Below are 16790 nucleotides of genomic sequence, written 5' to 3' on the forward strand. Positions count from 1 at the left end.
CTGGGAGCCCCCGTGACGCGGGGCGGGTGGCCAGCTTGGGCTCGGCGCCCTGCGGATACGGGCAGACGCTTTTAGGTCGGCGCTGGTGCCCGTCCCGCCGGGCAGAGAGGGCAGAGCAGGGCGGCGCCGGGAGGCGGCCCGTCTTTGCCTTGACAAATGTGCGGAGATGCTCAGCTGGACGGCCTGGCCGAGAAACGCGCATTTTATAACAGAAGTCTTGTAGTGTCGAAAAGAAAAAAGTGCTGCTGGTCAGTGGAAAGCGATGAATGTGCTGCCTTCGCGTGCCAGAGAATGAAGCTAACGCCTCCTTTCACCTCCTGCACGGCTGTGCTGAACCACAGAGTTTCACAGACTTCTTTTGGGCAGTTAGGGAGCAGGAGTCAGTGTTGTTCCTTCAGCTCCGACACCATCCCAGCGCTTCCCCCTGCTCAGACTAGCTCTAAGAGCAAAACCAGCCCCCGAGCTGGCTTGGGTCCGCTCCATCCCTGCCCCGGGGATGGCAGGGGCCAGAAGAGAAGAGACCACAGGAAATAAAAACGCACATACGAGCTCTTGCTCTGCTCGGTGCTATGAACGGGTCTCATAAAACGCTGCCCTATTTTTCTGCTGCAGCTCCCTCGCTCCAGCCGTTCTTCCTAACTGCCCCAGCGCTGGGAGGAGAGATCGCCTCTGCCTTCCCCTGCAATCATCTGCCAGGCGAGTGCCTGATTTGCCAGCAACAAGTGGCACTTTGGCAAGGTGCATCCACCGCACGGTCCTGCAGCTGCCTCCACCTCTGCGCAGCAGACGCCTTTGCAGAGCAGGGAGCGCAGCAGCAGCAGCAACACCCAGAGGAAAGCGCTGAGCGTCTGCAAAGCGGCGCCTCCCTTTTTCTTCATCTGAGCTTTTCTTCACGGTTCCAGCACACTGCCCTCTGGGTGGATGTGTGTGTGTGTGCACAGGCACATGCATCCACGCAGGCCCTGACCAGCAAAGCATGAAACGTATATCTGCATGGCGTAATGCAGTGCTAAGCAAAGACACAGGAGCGATCTCCGAGCAAGCTTAACGCCGGTACAGGCGCCGGCGTAGCTGTGTCAGCATGATGCTCCATCTGATGTAATGATGTCCCCTGCTTCTCGGCAGGGCTGATGAGGCCGGGCAGAGCGTGCAGTGACATGGACGCATCCCCATGACTCGTGTTGTGCTGGAGCGCTGCGCAGCTCGGACAGCTGTGCTCCGAAATCTGCTAGTCCCTTTGTGGTTATGTATTGCTCTTAATTTCATTGTCAGGCCAAGGACAAGAGAATATGATATTCATCAGGTGCATGCGTATATCAAGGGGCTCCGGGGAAGCGTGAAAGAAATCCCTCCTGCATCTCTCCAAGGAGGCAGGTTTCTGCCAAAGTCAGGGAAATCACTCGTCCAGCGCCGCGGAGGGCAGGCGAAGGAGGGGGAAGCCCCGGCGAGCGGCGGCTGATGGCCCCTCTGCATTGCAGGTCGCTCCGGCGCGGCACAGCCCAGCGACTGCTACTGCAGCAAGAGCTGCTCCCGGGGGCAGAGTGCGCGGCTCCCCCTCCCCGCAGGGCACCGGCGGGGAGCTCAGGGGCCTTTCGGGTGCCTGCCGGCAATGCCTTTTGCTGCATTACCTTTTACAGAACCCTTGGCTTTGGTTAGATAAACTCGACCTGCAACTTATCCCAAAGCTGTGCGTGGAAATAAAGGTGGCAGATGCAGGGCTCTCCATACCTTGCCGAGTGCCAGAAGCCATGAGTGCTGAAGAAAGCTTCCCATATAGCACCCGGCTGCCATACCCCTCGATATACATGACTGCGCCACTCCTGTGCTTAAAATTATACCCTGGCTTGAGTGTGTCACTAGGCTGAGCCTATGGCTGTGGGCTGCCTTCTGGGTCCATTCAACGAGCTTTCGTTCACTTCCATCATACGGGAAAGAAAAATCCTTCAGGCTGGGCTAAAGCAGAATAAATCTGTTGCCAACAGAAGGGAAGTAACTCTCATAAATCTTATGCAGCATACACAGCTCTGGCACGACTACTGACTATGAAGAAATGGGAAACAATTAGTTGTGATGATTTGCATAAATATCCTCTTATCCATGCAGTTCATTCGGCTGGTCTTATGATAATATTGACACAGGAAAAGTTATCTTATAGATTCCAATAGCAACTGTAATGCTGCGTTGTCATTGACTTAATTTAGGAGCTGTAAGGGTAAAATCACGTTTATGCAAATTACTTTAACCAGTAAGTAATTTCCTGTCTTTTGAATGCATCAGGTTTTTCATGGCATTGCAATTATGCGAGGTGCAGAAGTTGTATCAATTACATCAAATAAGTCTAAATTAACACGGCATATATGCGCGAATTCCTCCTTTCAGAAAAATAAGTCAATGCATAAGCAGGGTGCAGAATTAGATATGCAGATGGATTTGAATGCAAATTGTCAGCTGTTAGTGTTCAAAACTGGGGGGGCAATTGCGCAGGGGGCAATAGCTGCCGGCAGACGAGCTGAGAGGCTGCGGCTCTCCCTGGAAGAGTGGGGATCCTCCGTCCCCCCGCGTTGAACTGAGGGTGTGCTGGCTGAAGCTGCAGTAACGCCCGTTAATCAGCAGCGCGGAGCCGAGGGCATTTCGTCTGTGGCTTAGGGCATGAGGGGAAACACTTTCTGGGGCTGAATACCTGAAAAGTCTCACTAAATGCAACTGCCTTTCCCACGCTCCTTTACGAATCCCACCACGTAAATAAAAGTGCCTTTACCACTCCATTTCATCTATGCCACAGCCAGGGCCAGGGACTTTGTGAGGATGGAAGAGGATGTTAAGTGGCTTCACTTTGGCCGAGCACGGGGGCTGACTCATGTCCTCGGGGCTCAGCCGAACCACTCAGCTCCTTTTCATGCCACACAGCCACCAGCTAAAATATTTAGCATGTGGCTATTAGTCGTGCTCAGAGAATGCCCATGGGGATGGTTTCCCCTTCAGAGACGGAGGTACAGGACTATGTGATGGGATCAAAGCATGAGATAAGCAATGTTCTCCTTAGCCCCGCTGCAGCTGCGGCACCGCTCGGGGAACAGTGAGCAGCGCAGGGAGCCCCTGCATGCGGCAGGTAACCCTAGATCCCCACTGTGCGCCCCCATTTGCAAGGCTTGACCTAAATTGGCTGCCATAATCTCAGCCTGGCCAGCTAGCAAGGCTCTGGCCTGCCTTTTGTTATCATTCCCAGGTCAGGTTTCCCAGCCGGCACCTACTGGGAACTGAGCATGCACCGGCTGATGGACCGCCAAAAAGGTATTTTTAGAAACGCTGTTTTGCAGGCTGACGGTGAGCAGCGGCAAAGAGCAGTGCTCGCGGCCAGCGGCAGCCTGCCGTGTGCCCGGCAGGGAAACGGGGAGGCGAGGTGCCATGGGATGCGCTGCCACGCGGGCAGAGACCCCAGCGCACTTCGCTGCACCCAGCACCACGGCCTGGCCCAGAGCAGGGATAGGAAGATACAGCCGGGATGAGCTGCGCTCACTACCGTTAACGTCCATCTAATGGGAGCTGGGTAGTAAGTGCTGCAGTGTGACAACTGCTCTCAGTTCTCTGCCAAGAAATCCCCTGGCACACGTGCTTTCACAGCTGGAAGCAAAGCAGCCTCATGCAGCCGAAAAGGCGGTAGAGCAGCGTGCAGCTGATTTCTCTTTTTTCCCTTTTCTCGCCGCGCTCTGATGTGCCGCCATTCACGCAGCCAGCAGGGCTGGCAGTTTTTGCTCTTGCTATCAGTGCATCCTCTCCCAAATGGGAAAAGCCTCATGGTTTTGGCTGCCTGCTCAAGAGAAAAATACAGGAGTACTTCAGCTGGGCTGGGGAAGGATCAATTTGCACTGGGAAAACAGCATACGGGAAGCTTGCCCAGAGCTATTAGACCCGCTTGCATGCAGCACATGCGCTCAGAAACCTCTCAGATAGCGAGAAAGAAGGTAGCTGTTAAGCCAGGCAGGTTAAATTCACATTTTACTTACCCAATGGAGTGCGATGGATTAAGGGAAGCTCCAGCAACCGAAGCGCAGCGCTAATTGGTGCCTTTTGCATTAGCCGTTTGCTCTGCCCCAAGCAAATATTTAACCTACATCTGTAAGACCTCCGGGGAGACAGCCGCAAAATCCTAGCAAAAATGTAACCCCCCTCCCCTCCTCCCTAGGAGCGACGTGCTAACAGCCGTCGCTCGTCCAGAAACGGCAGACGGGCGCATACCTGAAGCCGCTCATGCACTTCGATGGTCCTTGGAGAAAACTCCCACCCGCAGAACTGGACGTAATGAGAAAGTATCCCCAGAGAGCAATTAATTATAACCAAGCTCATTATTATAATTTCGTTCCTTCCTGAGAGCCCCAAACCAGGGGATTTCTCGGCGTTGCGGAGGTACCGTTTGCCAAGCCCACAGAAAATGATTAGCAAAGTAATAACAACCCCCCGCATTCCTTGCTATTTCATGCAAAGATATCTAAGCTCTTTAGCAAGTTTTAATTAAGTCCTAGCATGCTCAGGAGAAATTTGTACTCATTTGCAAGTTCAGAAACTGAATTAATTAAGCCCGGAGGCTCCGATCCGGCGATAGGGCTGTTTTGAGCGCGGCGCAGCGCGGGACCTGGGGAGGGGTATTTCAAAGGTTGCTGCAAGCTGCCTTTGCCCAGGTCGCGCCTGGGGCTGTTGCAAACCTCCTCTATAGCGACTCTCTCTCAAAGCCTAGGGTTTTTTTGCCGGTGTCGTGCAACACGCAGCGGCCGCTGCGGGTCTTCCCCCCTTTCCCAATTTCCTGCCCAGACCGGCAGCGCAAGGCACCTACCTTTTCCCTCTGCCATGGTCTGCAGCCAGCTGCAGCTGGCTCGAACACCGCAACCTTGCACCTTTTTGGTCCCCTCCGCTCAGCGAGGTGCCGCGGGGCTCACCCTGCGCGGCGCTGGGCAGCCTCCCAGCCGCCAGCCCGGCCGCTGCGGTGGGGAGGCGCCTGCGGCTCACCTGCCAAGTCGTTAATGTTTCATGCCGTTAACCAACACAGGCTCCTGCTTATCAGGCACTTCTTAGAAACAAGGCTAAAAATAAGCACGAGATGTCCCCGCTGAGGCTCAAACTGCCCTGCAATACCCCCGCGGCCGGGAGATACTGCTTCGAACAGACCCGGTGAGGGGGCAGCTGGATGCCAAGTCAGTTCGATCCAGGATGTTTTAACCAGCAAATCAGTCTTAAGGCCAGGCTGGAGGGCTCGGTCTGTGCCAACCGGGGGCTCGTGCAGTCCCCGCTCTGGCAGGGGTTCGTCGCTGTTCCATCTCCGGCGTTTTCTGTGATTCTTCGTAACCGCTAAACTCCGCAAGGACGGAAGCGGCGGGCAGGTCGCTGGGATTTTTTTTTGTTTTTAGCCTTTCATGACCCCTGCCGCTGATTTGCTCCCCGAAGCCAAGATCTGCCGGGGTCACTGAGCCCGTTGGTCTACCTGGCGGTGAGACACAAGGTGCTCGGAAAGAGGATTAAGGTTTCTTCTGCAGAAGCCGCAGGAGCAATCTCCTTTAAAAAATACACTCTGTTCTCAGGAAAATCCGTTATTTTTAGTGCCCCCCAAAGGGTGCTGGGCTTTGGAGAGGAAATGAAGGAAAAGCGGTAGTTCTGAATAATTTAGAAATCAGAGTTTGGGAGATGGCATAAGTGGCAGCGCCACACTGGGGCGGGCTGGAGGAGTGCGTGGCCGAATAGCAGCCAAATAGCAGCCAGCGAGTTGAGGTATGTGCACAGTTCGTTAAATATACAGGTCAGATTTACAGCTAGCGTAAATTTGTGCAGGGACGCATGGCCCAAACGCACTAAGGTAAGTCAGTCAGAGCCTTAGCAGCGGAGGGGAACTCTCTCTGCGATCCTAAAATGAACGCACCCACAGAAAGGAAAACGTTGTGGCAGAGGGGAAGCCATAAGGTGGGCTCAGCCTCTTTCCACCAGCAGCCTCAAAGCTGCACAATAATTAGAAGAGAGGACTATTTAAAAGAAGTGGGATATTCCCTACTGGATTTAAATAGCCTTCCTGCTAACCGGCTTTCACTGCTCGATATTGATCTGTCTGCAAAATCCCGCTGCAAGTTCATCTCGGCATGGGTACAGCAGCAGTGGTGCCCGCCACCACCAGGTCCCCAGCGCACTCTCTGTCACCTATAGATTTTCACATGTCCCAGGGCGCTTTAGCAAGCATCACCCATTCACTCTCCTTTTCCTCCTGCAGCTAAGCAGCAGGAGGTATTGCGACAGCAACATTGTGCAGCTTCTAAACCGAAAGCTCACCGGCAGGACGGAAATGTTATCCTCCCATGTATTATTTACACCCGCTATGTATAATGGATGTCACTACGCCCGTAGCCTGCGCTTTGCTGCGAGGCAGCTCTGCACCCCCTGCTCATGGGTGTGCGCCGGCAGCGTTTAGGGCAGTTTTAAAGGGCTGCTCCCAGGAGACTTCAGACATGGTCAGACTGACATGTTTTTAGAGCAATTTGTTAAAACCTGTTAAAACCGGCTGCAATGAGACAAGAGTCAGAGAGTTGGTTTATATGACGCCTAATGTGACCGATTGGGGTAAAAGATGGAGCTAACTTTGTCCCCTCTTGGTAGCCGCTCCGGCACGGGGTCCGGACGTTGTGTCTCCCAGCAGAAAGTGAGCAGAGCTATGGCTTCGTGCCTCCAGCGCGTGCGTCGGGTGCACTGTTAGGATGCTCATTCCTTTCAGAGACCTCAATTTCTGCTAGCGTCATGGGGACGTCACCCCAACTCACAGCTTCCCCGCGTTATGGGGCATCACCTTCCTTGCACGTCCTTGACCTCGAGTGGGCCAGCCCAGCACATGCTAGTGCTGCCTCCTGTTTATGGAGGAAAACAGCCGGGCTCTTTCAAGGTTAACTGAGTGAAATGTGTTTAAGGGCGAGTTAATGATTGTGGACCCAACTGTGACCACATTCTCACTTCTTCTAAGGTATAGTTGAGATGTGGAAGAAAATTGCCCTTGATTAATAGGAACGAAGCCCATTTGCCTTATTTTAAGCATGATCTCGTGGCAGAAGATGTGGAGGGAGATGAAAACTGCTCATCCGCATCCTCGCCCAGCACGAGACACGGCCAATGCTTGGTGTGAGCACCAAGCTCTCCAACGCGAGGCAGAACCCCAAAGCTACGTCCCCATTTCCAACCCAAAGCTACATCCCCACATCCAACCCAAAGCTACATCCCCACATCCAACCCAAAGCTATGTGCCCATATCCAACCCAAAGCTACATCCCCACATCCAACCCAAAGCTACGTCCCCAAGTCCTGACTGAATGCACCCAGCCCGGCCCTCGGATGAAGACAAGGATGCTGTCCCTGCCTGTGAGCTGGGGACCCTCAAGAGCGCTTCCAAAACTGAGAAACAAGTGAAGGGTCGCAGGAGGGATCCACAAATCTATGTGCAGACTTACAGGCGAATGTATTTTTGCTCTTCAGAAGACTAACATGCAAATAGGTATGCAACTGCTACTGAAATTCATGCTATTTAAAAATAAAAGCACAGGTTCTCCCTCCTGCACTGGTACTTCAAAGACAGTTTTCTGTCACAGCAGATGACAGGGTTTTCAAATTGCAAATAAAGTGCTATATGCTTCCCTCAAACAGGTTTTACACCAAAAGAAGGTGGTCTATCTCTTGGTTAGGTCGGTGGAAGGTCAGAAGAGGATCAAACGAAACATCGTATTCACCACCTTAGCCTCAAAACTCAGGTTTAAAGGAGGCGGAGCAACACGAAGGTGTGAAACGATATTTTCACCAAAAAAAAAAAAGTTTATGGTGTATGCCCAATGAATATTAAACAGCCACACATTTCATGGCTCTGCTGCCTGCTAGGGGCATGGTACTTAGCATTGCGTGAAGAGATTTAATTTGTATTTACAAACAGGAATAGACTCACATTCATATTTCTTTGCATACATCTCCATGATCAGCACAAGAGGAGCACGGTAAGAAAGGTGAAAGCAAGTCTTCTCCGTCAAGCATTCCCTTAAGCAATCACGCCAAGCTGGCAGAACAGGGAACTACTGAAGAAAATCCTTCTCCCCTGGCTGCTGTGACATTGCCGCTCTGCTCCCTACAGCCAGCTGCTTTAGTGGGCGAGAGCTGGCAACAGTTTTGGCTATAATTCACAAATAGTGCAATGCGTTCTCGTAGGCAAACCTTCCCTCACGCTGCAAACTGAAACGGCACAGCAGTCATATTACTGGGTTTTTTTTTTCATGCAAATCTTCCTGTGTTTTGAGGTTTAGACTGGGATCCTGTAAAGAAGTTTGGTGAAAAACGAAGAAGGATGAGATGAAAAAGGAAATTTTGAGAGAGCTACCCGCGCGGCGGCGTTAGGGTGCTCACTGCCGTAGCCAGCATAACTGAGGTGAGAACAGGAGGCTCTGGGACTAAAAATTTTTGATCTAGGTATCTCCTTCCTATGTTTTAATCTTGAAGCAATTCCACCAGAGGAAAAGTACTGCTTAAGTAACCTCTTGGGAGATGGCACGTTACAATTAAGCGAAGGCATACAAATATCGCTGCGCATTTCACGAAAACTGCTGACATCCAAAGGAGACCTTCAGGTTTGCTTGCGAAGCAAACTTTGCTTAAGCTGAAGGTGCACTGTGCCACTCACTCGCCTCCCCCGGGCCCAGCAGAGGGGCAGCACCGTCCCCACCCCACTGACGCTCACCTGCGCGCCGGCCCGGGCCAGCTCGGACCCTGGGCAGACCTTTCCGAAACAGCGTCCAGCCCGTGGGTAGCTCCGCAGGGCATGAGCAGGCGGGCAGCAGTCCCTCCTGGCTCTGCGAGCCTTCTCGCTGTGGCTGGGAAGCGTCTCCACAGCCTGCCTCTGGCCACGTTCCTCGCTCCGCTTTTTATTTCCTTTGATCCAGCTGTGCATGGAGAGTCCTATCAGAGCACTTAAGGTATACATGGCTGTAGGGGAACGGCCAGAGCTTCGCACGGAGTGTCCGGCTGGATGCAAGGATGGGAAACCCAGCTGTAAGCACGGCCAGAGCGGCGGGCTTTCCCATGCCAGGCTGCCCCGCGGGAGCCAGCCGCGCGGGCGGCATTCACCCGGGCTGGCGCCCCGGGCCGCTCTCCTGTGCAGGGTGCAGGATGGCGCGCGACGAAGCCGTGCCCTCTGCTCAGGGGCTTTTCAGCTGCTCCGCTCTCGTCGTGGGTTAAGGCTGGGGATGACTTTCCCGTGCTGCGGGCCAGCTGCCTCGGGCCAGCTACTTTCTTGGCTGAGCTGAACTGCTGGTGGCTCTGACTCGTGTGCGGCCAGAGATGGAGCAAGCAATGTCCCTTCCGCTCCCATCTGTCAGTGTATTAAGAAAATGAAAGCAGATTAAAGTCCATCCCCAACTGAGCACGGTTGGTCCCTGGCAAATTGCTGACACAACCTCTTTATTAGCATTGACAAGCAGGTGTATTTTTCACCCCACTCAGATAACCGGATTGAGAAGAGATTGGGTTTTTAGGGTCGGTTGCTCTGAATATTGGCTCTAGTCAAAAGAGGAGTTTTAGTCACAAAGGAGAAGGGTCATAGCTGCGTTTTTGCCCTTGATCAGGGCCAGGGAGCGCCCTTCTTCTCCGTGGCACAGCTGGGCTGCGGACACATGACGAAGAGGCGGAAGGGGGCTCAGTGGAGAGGAGTGGGGAACCGCTTCAGTAAAGCTACACCTTTGGACCTGACCAGCTCCATGGGCTGGAGCCCAATGGCAGGTTTTAGTAGCGGCCAGAAGCTCTCTCATTTCTTGAGGAAGGAAGCTTGCAAAGCTCCATTTCCCTCCAGCTAATCTCCCGGTTCAGGCCCAAAAGGTGCTTTATAGAAGCCAGCCAGCAACAGTGAAACCAGGGAGATCTGCAAAGCAAACAGCGATCAACTGAAAAGCCTTTGGTTACTGTTCCATAGGGTGTTTGCCAAGACACACAGATCATATCGGGCTAATTTACAAAAGAAAAACCAACATAACTAGCGGGCAGGAAAACACTTTAATAAAAGGTGCATTAAATGTAAAAAGTGATAGCGCTAAGAGGTCAAGCCATTTTTAAAGGCTGGAAAAACAGGAAATGTCAGGCAAATTGCATTCTTGAGTTGCCTCTGCATAATATATATTGAAGTATGCACTTGTCACCTTTTGTAATAGGATTTCAGGTTGCTAGCAAGGCATTTATAAAATCCAGAGATTGCCCAATGACAGGGTAGTGACATTACACCCAGTGTAACGCTGCCCTAAGCACCTTGACTTCCAGAGGGCCAAACTCATCCGAGGGAGACTCAGGCGACTTTCGCCTACATGTCGTCTTCTGCTTGAGCCTTAACAAAGATTTTGCTGTTGGAGTTGCACGCAGCCAGCTCTGAAGGCAGCCGGGGCGGCTCGGCCGAGCGCCTTGCTCGCGCGCTAGCCGAACGCAGTCGGTAACCATGGCAGCGAACAGATTTTTCACGTGACGCTGGTATTTTTGCAGTACAAAAGAGCCTCTTATCTAGACTGAGTAGTCTGGCTTGTCTTCATTCCTCCAGTTATTGCAAAGACAGAGCGCTCCCCGGGGCATGGCCCACGAGGATGCCTGGCATATTCGGGCCCCAGGACCCCTCCACGACCCGCAGGCCAGGACATGGGAGCTAGTGGGGTGCAAAAAGGTGCGCATGCGTGTGCCGTGGCAATGGTCTGGCTGCAGGGAGGCAAAAACAGTCCCCGTTCCTTATAAAACAGCTAAAGTTGAACAGCATAGAGGTTGTCATCACAGCGTGCATAAGCTTTAGTGGTCACCTCTGCACTGCATTCGCGACCCGATTGCAACTGTGCAAAGTCTAATGTGCGTTGGGACATGCCGCTCCTTGGCGATCGCCGCCCACCGCTGGCGGAGATGTCCCTCAACAGCCACATCGACATACCCACAGTCCAATTTATCTCACTTTTTTGGTTGTTTACATTGTCCCCCAACTATCCCTCCAGTTTCACCCAGAAACCTGTTTTTACAGTTTCACTCTTTGGCTTCCTGTTCTCCAAATGCTTCACGTGCTCAAAGCGACTTCTAAAAGTCGAAAAAAACACTTGAAATAAAGCCAGTATCTTGACTTCAGATGACGCAAAATCAACTCACTGCATTTTGTTCAAGCTGCCCAAAACATTCACCCTTGGGCAGGGACCAGACTTGGAAAGCTTCACCCCAAAACGGGAACCAGTCAATGAGGAATGAGTGGGAAAAGGGAAAATGGCATCCAAGCTTGAGCCAGAACAGCTGCTGTTAACAGGTACTGGCGTGTGTAACCACGCATTTATGTACTTCTCTATATGACCCCTTTGCAAATGATGATCTGGCCTTCTCTCAGTGCATTAATTCCAGTGGGAATATTGCTACACCTATTTACTCGACTTAAAATGAGATTTCGGCTTCAATACATCACGAGGTCAAGGCCAGAGAAAACAAGGACTCGTATTAGCTCTGTTTTATAGCAAGGTAAAGATGGACGCAGGGGAATTTAATTGCAGCCACAACTCAAAGCAGATGTACGCAACAGAAACAAATATAGGAAGAGAAAGTGATTTATAGACTGTTTGCAGAACTAAGAGCGTGTCCTGCTGGTTGAGATCTCCAGGTTTCAAGATTAAAGTGTTTAATTTTGTTTCAAGCTTTATAATTAAACGCCATTTAACTGGGCTTTCCGTTTATCCTGCAATTTCTTTACGGACACAAGACTAATCCACAAACCTGCTTATTAGTTTTTTTACTTTCATTATAACCTTATCAGCGATTAACCTCCAATTGCTCTTAATCTTTTAAAAAGATTGCCCTAACCATAGATATGGAGAGGATACCTGCCCTGTTTCTGTCCATAGGAAAGCAACTTTCTATGCAGTTAAATATCTCTGTCGGGTTATATTGTTCCTTTTGCAATTGAATCTTTCTGTCTATGATATATTTGTTCTCAGACTTTGTGCAGAACACTAAATCAGCCTCAGTTTTCTGAAAGATATAACAGCATAGGCCCCACGGAAAATCTTGTGTCTGCCATGTGAATACACAAAACCACCAGTAAAGATACCACTTGTGATTTGAGGGCAAAAATTAGCACATTAATAAAGAGCTAACAACAGCATACTCTACTATTTCCTTCAACAAAGTTACCTCTTCCACTTATTACTCAAAAGTAGGAAAAGGAAAAATATTGGTGCAAGAATATCTAGTTTCCACGAATATGGACATCTGAGAAATCAGTTATAAATGAAAGGCACTATAAATCAGTGGACGGGATGGCATTGCAGAATTTGCAGTGTTATGGTTGGTGCTGGATTGGCAATAAGCAACCCATAGACTATAAAAATATTATGCAAGGAGCAGAGACATCTGTATGAGATCAATACAGCACTTGAATGACATTGAAACGGAATGAGCAAAAGCTAAAAAAGCAATAAAAATATATGGAGCATTACAAAATCATTCAGGAACATTATGAGGGCAGTGGAAACAACAGACTTGTGATAAGCATATGGTGTAAAAGTATCTAATAGGAACCAACATAAAGGAAACTCATCGCAAATGCAGCAAAATTGGATTGTAGCACTGCGTGGTAAATAAATGGATTTGTAAAAATCAGCAGAAACCCAGTTTTATGATCAACCCCCAAACCCAACAGAGACGCTACATGGGCCTGGAGCTGCCCATATGCTCAGCTTATGTGGCAGGGCTGTCATTTCCAAGTAGTCCCGCGCAGTGAATGGCTCTGGGCTCAAGGCTCCAAATGTGCCTCTAAGCCCAGCCCTACCTTGACCTGAATTATTACCTGGGGAAAGGGCTAAAGCCATAAGCAGCTCGCAAAGGAGGATAACTTTAAATCTTCATGTGTTTCCAGAATTACCAGTTATGTTTCCATTATTATCTAATGCTACATCTTGAGAACCAAGATCTTCATACCTACGTATTTATCAATTAAGAAAAAACTTTTTTTCTCCTTATAGAGATAAAAATAATGTATAAAAATCTCAGCTGCTAGAATTATGCGACCATCAGAAGTTTACTGGAAAATTAGTGAACCCATGTGGCTTGGCTTTTTACTCCTGTCCTTGTCTCCATGTGATTCTGGGAAAATCTTAGGAGGACTGTTTTCTCATTCAGCTGGAGCAGAAATGTTCCCGAAAGAGTATTTGTCTTCTTACATAGTCTAAGCATTGCATTAATTTCATAGGCCACAATGCTGATTTAGTAATATATACATTTTAGTATCACAGGCTTGAAATAGTCCCCCAAATTGTTTAGGAATGGTTCTTTCTTACGAATATTCACCTTGTTTTTCTGTGTGTGAGTGAATTTGAATATAAGTCATACGAAAGGATGCCTCTATTATTTTGCACAGACTAGTCACCCGAAGCATAGATGTTTTAATTTTGGACTGACTTTTTAAGGTGTGTTTTGTTCATTCACAGAGATTAGCCATGTCAGTGGACAACACACCTTCTCCCACTTTGGAGGTAAGACAGTTTCCAGAAATCTTAATATTTTGCAGCCAGCCTTCACCAAGGCATTGCTGGTTCCCAGTTTTCAACCACACCGTTTCAGACTAGAAACTTCTTATAGATGTGCTCACATAAAGTCAACATATAAACATTGCTGAATTCAATAAAAAGCCCCAGACCTTTAATTTGATGTTTAAGAATGTATGCCTGCACATAAGAATGAAGCCTGCACATCAATTTTGCTTTCAAAAGAATAAAAAGGAGGAAAACACCTGGAATTTTGAAATAAAATCACAGAAAACTGACTGCAGTCTAAGTGGGGTTTATTGTAAATACATTGGATCGTGAAAGCCATTAAAGTGTACTATTTATTTAAACTATTTTTACAAATCATATAAAAAGGTAGTGTGAAATCAGAATCCCAGTTTGACTTTTACACGTTTTCTGGTTTGATCATTTAAATTTTTATACAGTGAAAAAACACTTGGTGCTCCCCACCAAAACCTTCCACCAAGAAGGGCATCCGGGAACAAATTGTAAATGATTAAGGATGAGAAATATTTAGAGAGGTTTTGATGCTCTTACCAGAGTTCAGGCTTTTCTCTGCAATCTTAAGGACAGTGGCAGCCTCAGATCCTCCTGTAACATAGTGGAGTTTCCTGAAGTTTTATTTAAAAGAAACCAAGTCATCGCTAATTAACATTAACACATATACTGGCTTTTTCCTCCACAGGAACTCATGTTTTTTAGCAAGAGTGAGAAAAAAAAAATGCAGCTATTACAGCAAAGCACAAAAACCCATCATGAGGTCGAGAGCAACAAAAAGGTTCTTTATGAAAAGAAGAATTGTTACAAATAACGACATGCGCTGATGACACCTGCACTGTGATACCTTTTATTATGAGCTCTGCTGTTTCGTAGGCAGACTCACCAAACCTGCAGTACCTGTCTGAGTATTTGCTGAACGGCCGAAATTTCCCTTGACTGTGTCTCAGGGACTGCTCCGTGCAGCAAAATGCGCCTCATTTTTTTCTTCCGAAGGAAGGAAAACTGGCTTCGTTTGACAGAGCAGGCGATGCTGCAGAGACCTGGCAAGCAGAAACCCAGGGGACAAGATTTGCATCTTCCCCCAATTAAGCATCATATCAAGAGTGCCTGTTTGCCTCCTCATCCCAGGAAAGCAAAACTTGTGTTTTTTGTATTAGAATAAATAGCGATGAAGGAGTAAATGAGCGCAGCTTTCAGTGGACAGGGGGAGGCTGGGCTGGACTTTATCCATCTGAGAAGCTTGACTCTTCCACGCAGTCATCGCATCTCTGCTCAGCAGCTTGCCTTAGAGTGACGACGAGGTTAAGGAAGCTGAAAGATTGGTGACGTTGGAGAAAGCAGGCACCGCGAGCCTGCAGCTCGGTGTGCGGGGTGTAAGACCAGGACCCTCATCTTCTCTCCCAGCACCACATGTCTCGCCGTTAAGCAGGGAACCGAGGCGTTGAGAGCACTCTCTGACAATAACAGACATTGTCCAAAGCGAGAGCGGCTTCGTGAAGGCAAAGTGTCTGAGATCCAACAAAACGACGGGAAGGGCTTGGGAACTGGCCGTCAGAAAGGTTGGCAGGTCACGGGCGCACAGGGAAGCACGTGGTGACCAACACACTGTGGGATCAACGGCACCTCTGCTTGCACATGGCTGACTCTGGGCTAAATGTGAAATACTGGCTTGGAGAGCATAACACTTATCTCACTTCTCTTTTCTGTTGCAGCTAGAAATCAGCAAGGCTTTTCACCTTCTTAATTCTGTTTTCCTCTTCTGTGGTGGCAGAACCATGGAAAACCAAGGCCGGAAGGGCTTTCCAGGGGCCATCTCCTGGTCCGAGACGGGCTCAGTTATACTTCTGTCATCCCCAAAAGAAGTTTGTCAAATCTGTCCTTAAAAACTGCCAATGATGGAGAGCCTACAACAGCCCTGGCAGTCTAATCCTGTCACTCACTCCTCTTTCCAACAGCAAACCCGAATTACTCTTGACGCAACGTACTACTTTTTCTCTTGTCCGCTCTTTCCTCAGAGATGGCATCTTTTACAGTTTTGCTCATTTTTGCATCCTCTAATTAGGCTACACCTATGTGGAATCGCATCCTGAGTGGGGCAGAAGAGGATCCTCATGTGTCTTGCAGGCTATGCATGCCAGGGTGGACTTTGATTTTTTCCTTACACTATGATTTGACCTCTGTTCAGCTTGTGAGACTAACCCAAATCCTTTCCAGATGAATCACTTGGTAACTGTTTGTGACAAGCTTGAGTTCAACAGAGGAATCTTATTTTTTTTCCCTTTGTGTTTACCTCTGGCTAAGCAAAGACTCAGATTTCAAAGGAGAATAACTCTTCATTTTTCATCTGAACAGACATTCATTAACCACTCAGAGCTGTAAAAAATGATTTCTTCAGGGCTACCTCTCTGTAAGGCTGGTTTTTGAGGCAAGAGGGCTGGCCTGGTTTTTAGTAGGAATACTCATAAAGATGCTCAATAAAACCTGATTTCCAGAGTGCAGGAGCTTTATGTAGTTCTAGGTGATATGGCGAAGGGTTTTATCAACAGTGGGTGAAGGTCTAAGTAGAAAAGAAAGGCAGAGCCTATCGACATCACTTAGTTAGCAAAGCCTATAGCTGGTTCACAGAAATTGTTAATGAGTAAAAGCGTCTATTTGTCTGACTTCTGCTCGTGGCACTGGCCCTGGAATTTAATATTTTTTCATTTCCCTTCTTCTATCTCTGAAATCTCAGCAGAAAGTATCTCCTCATCCTCTTGTGGGGCAGAAATCACACGAATAGCGACTAAATTGTCTGAAGATGTTGCGATGATTTCTTCCCCCTTTGGAGGGTCTGCTTTGGGGGAGGCTGTGGGGGATCGCCGGTGTACTGGTGATTTTGGTGGTGTTGGACTGAAACTGGAATCCTGCAATCCAAGAAAGGCAAAATAAACATTAGGAGACCCAGGTCTGTGGCCGGGTCCCTTAGCTGCTATCCCTGAGCTACGGCCATTAGGGCTCCGCTAGTCTGTGTCTGTCAAAGACAGCAAGGCATTTCAGAGAGTTTTACTGCACCAGATCTCATCCTCAGGATTTCACCTTGCTGAAAAGAACTATCATTGTGAGAAGGAAATCTAGAGTATAACATTGACATCTTGAGATAAGCATAAAGAGATGAGTGCAAAGAAGCTTTCTCACACCCTAAACTCTTGTTCTTTCATGAAGCATCTAGAGGGTTTTGATGGGTTCATCTTG

General features: G+C 49.0%; 2 protein-coding genes across 5 annotated transcripts in view; both read right to left on the reverse strand.

The window, feature by feature from the left end:
- The window catches only part of KIFC3 (kinesin family member C3), a 36826-nt gene extending 22599 nt beyond the window's left edge, over window positions 1–14227 (reverse strand). Inside the window, exons 1-2 of one of the 4 annotated variants that reach the window (XM_068955668.1) lie at window positions 14097–14227; window positions 8738–9367 (exon numbers count right to left, since the gene is read on the reverse strand). In XM_068955668.1, coding sequence (XP_068811769.1) covers window positions 8738–8980 — 243 coding nt within the window. In that variant the 5' untranslated portion in view covers window positions 8981–9367; window positions 14097–14227. The other 3 variants (XM_068955670.1, XM_068955669.1, XM_068955673.1) reach the window with 3 other exon arrangements.
- Window positions 13819–16790, reverse strand: part of CNGB1 (cyclic nucleotide gated channel subunit beta 1) — a 41517-nt gene continuing 38545 nt past the window's right edge. The window contains exon 32 of the mRNA XM_068956374.1: window positions 13819–16462. Within this exon, the coding sequence (XP_068812475.1) occupies window positions 16259–16462 (204 nt within the window). The 3' untranslated portion in view covers window positions 13819–16258. The remainder of the gene's footprint in view (window positions 16463–16790) is intronic.

This window comes from Struthio camelus, chromosome 10, assembly GCF_040807025.1.
Source record: "Struthio camelus isolate bStrCam1 chromosome 10, bStrCam1.hap1, whole genome shotgun sequence".
Classification (NCBI taxonomy): Eukaryota; Metazoa; Chordata; class Aves; order Struthioniformes; family Struthionidae; genus Struthio; species Struthio camelus.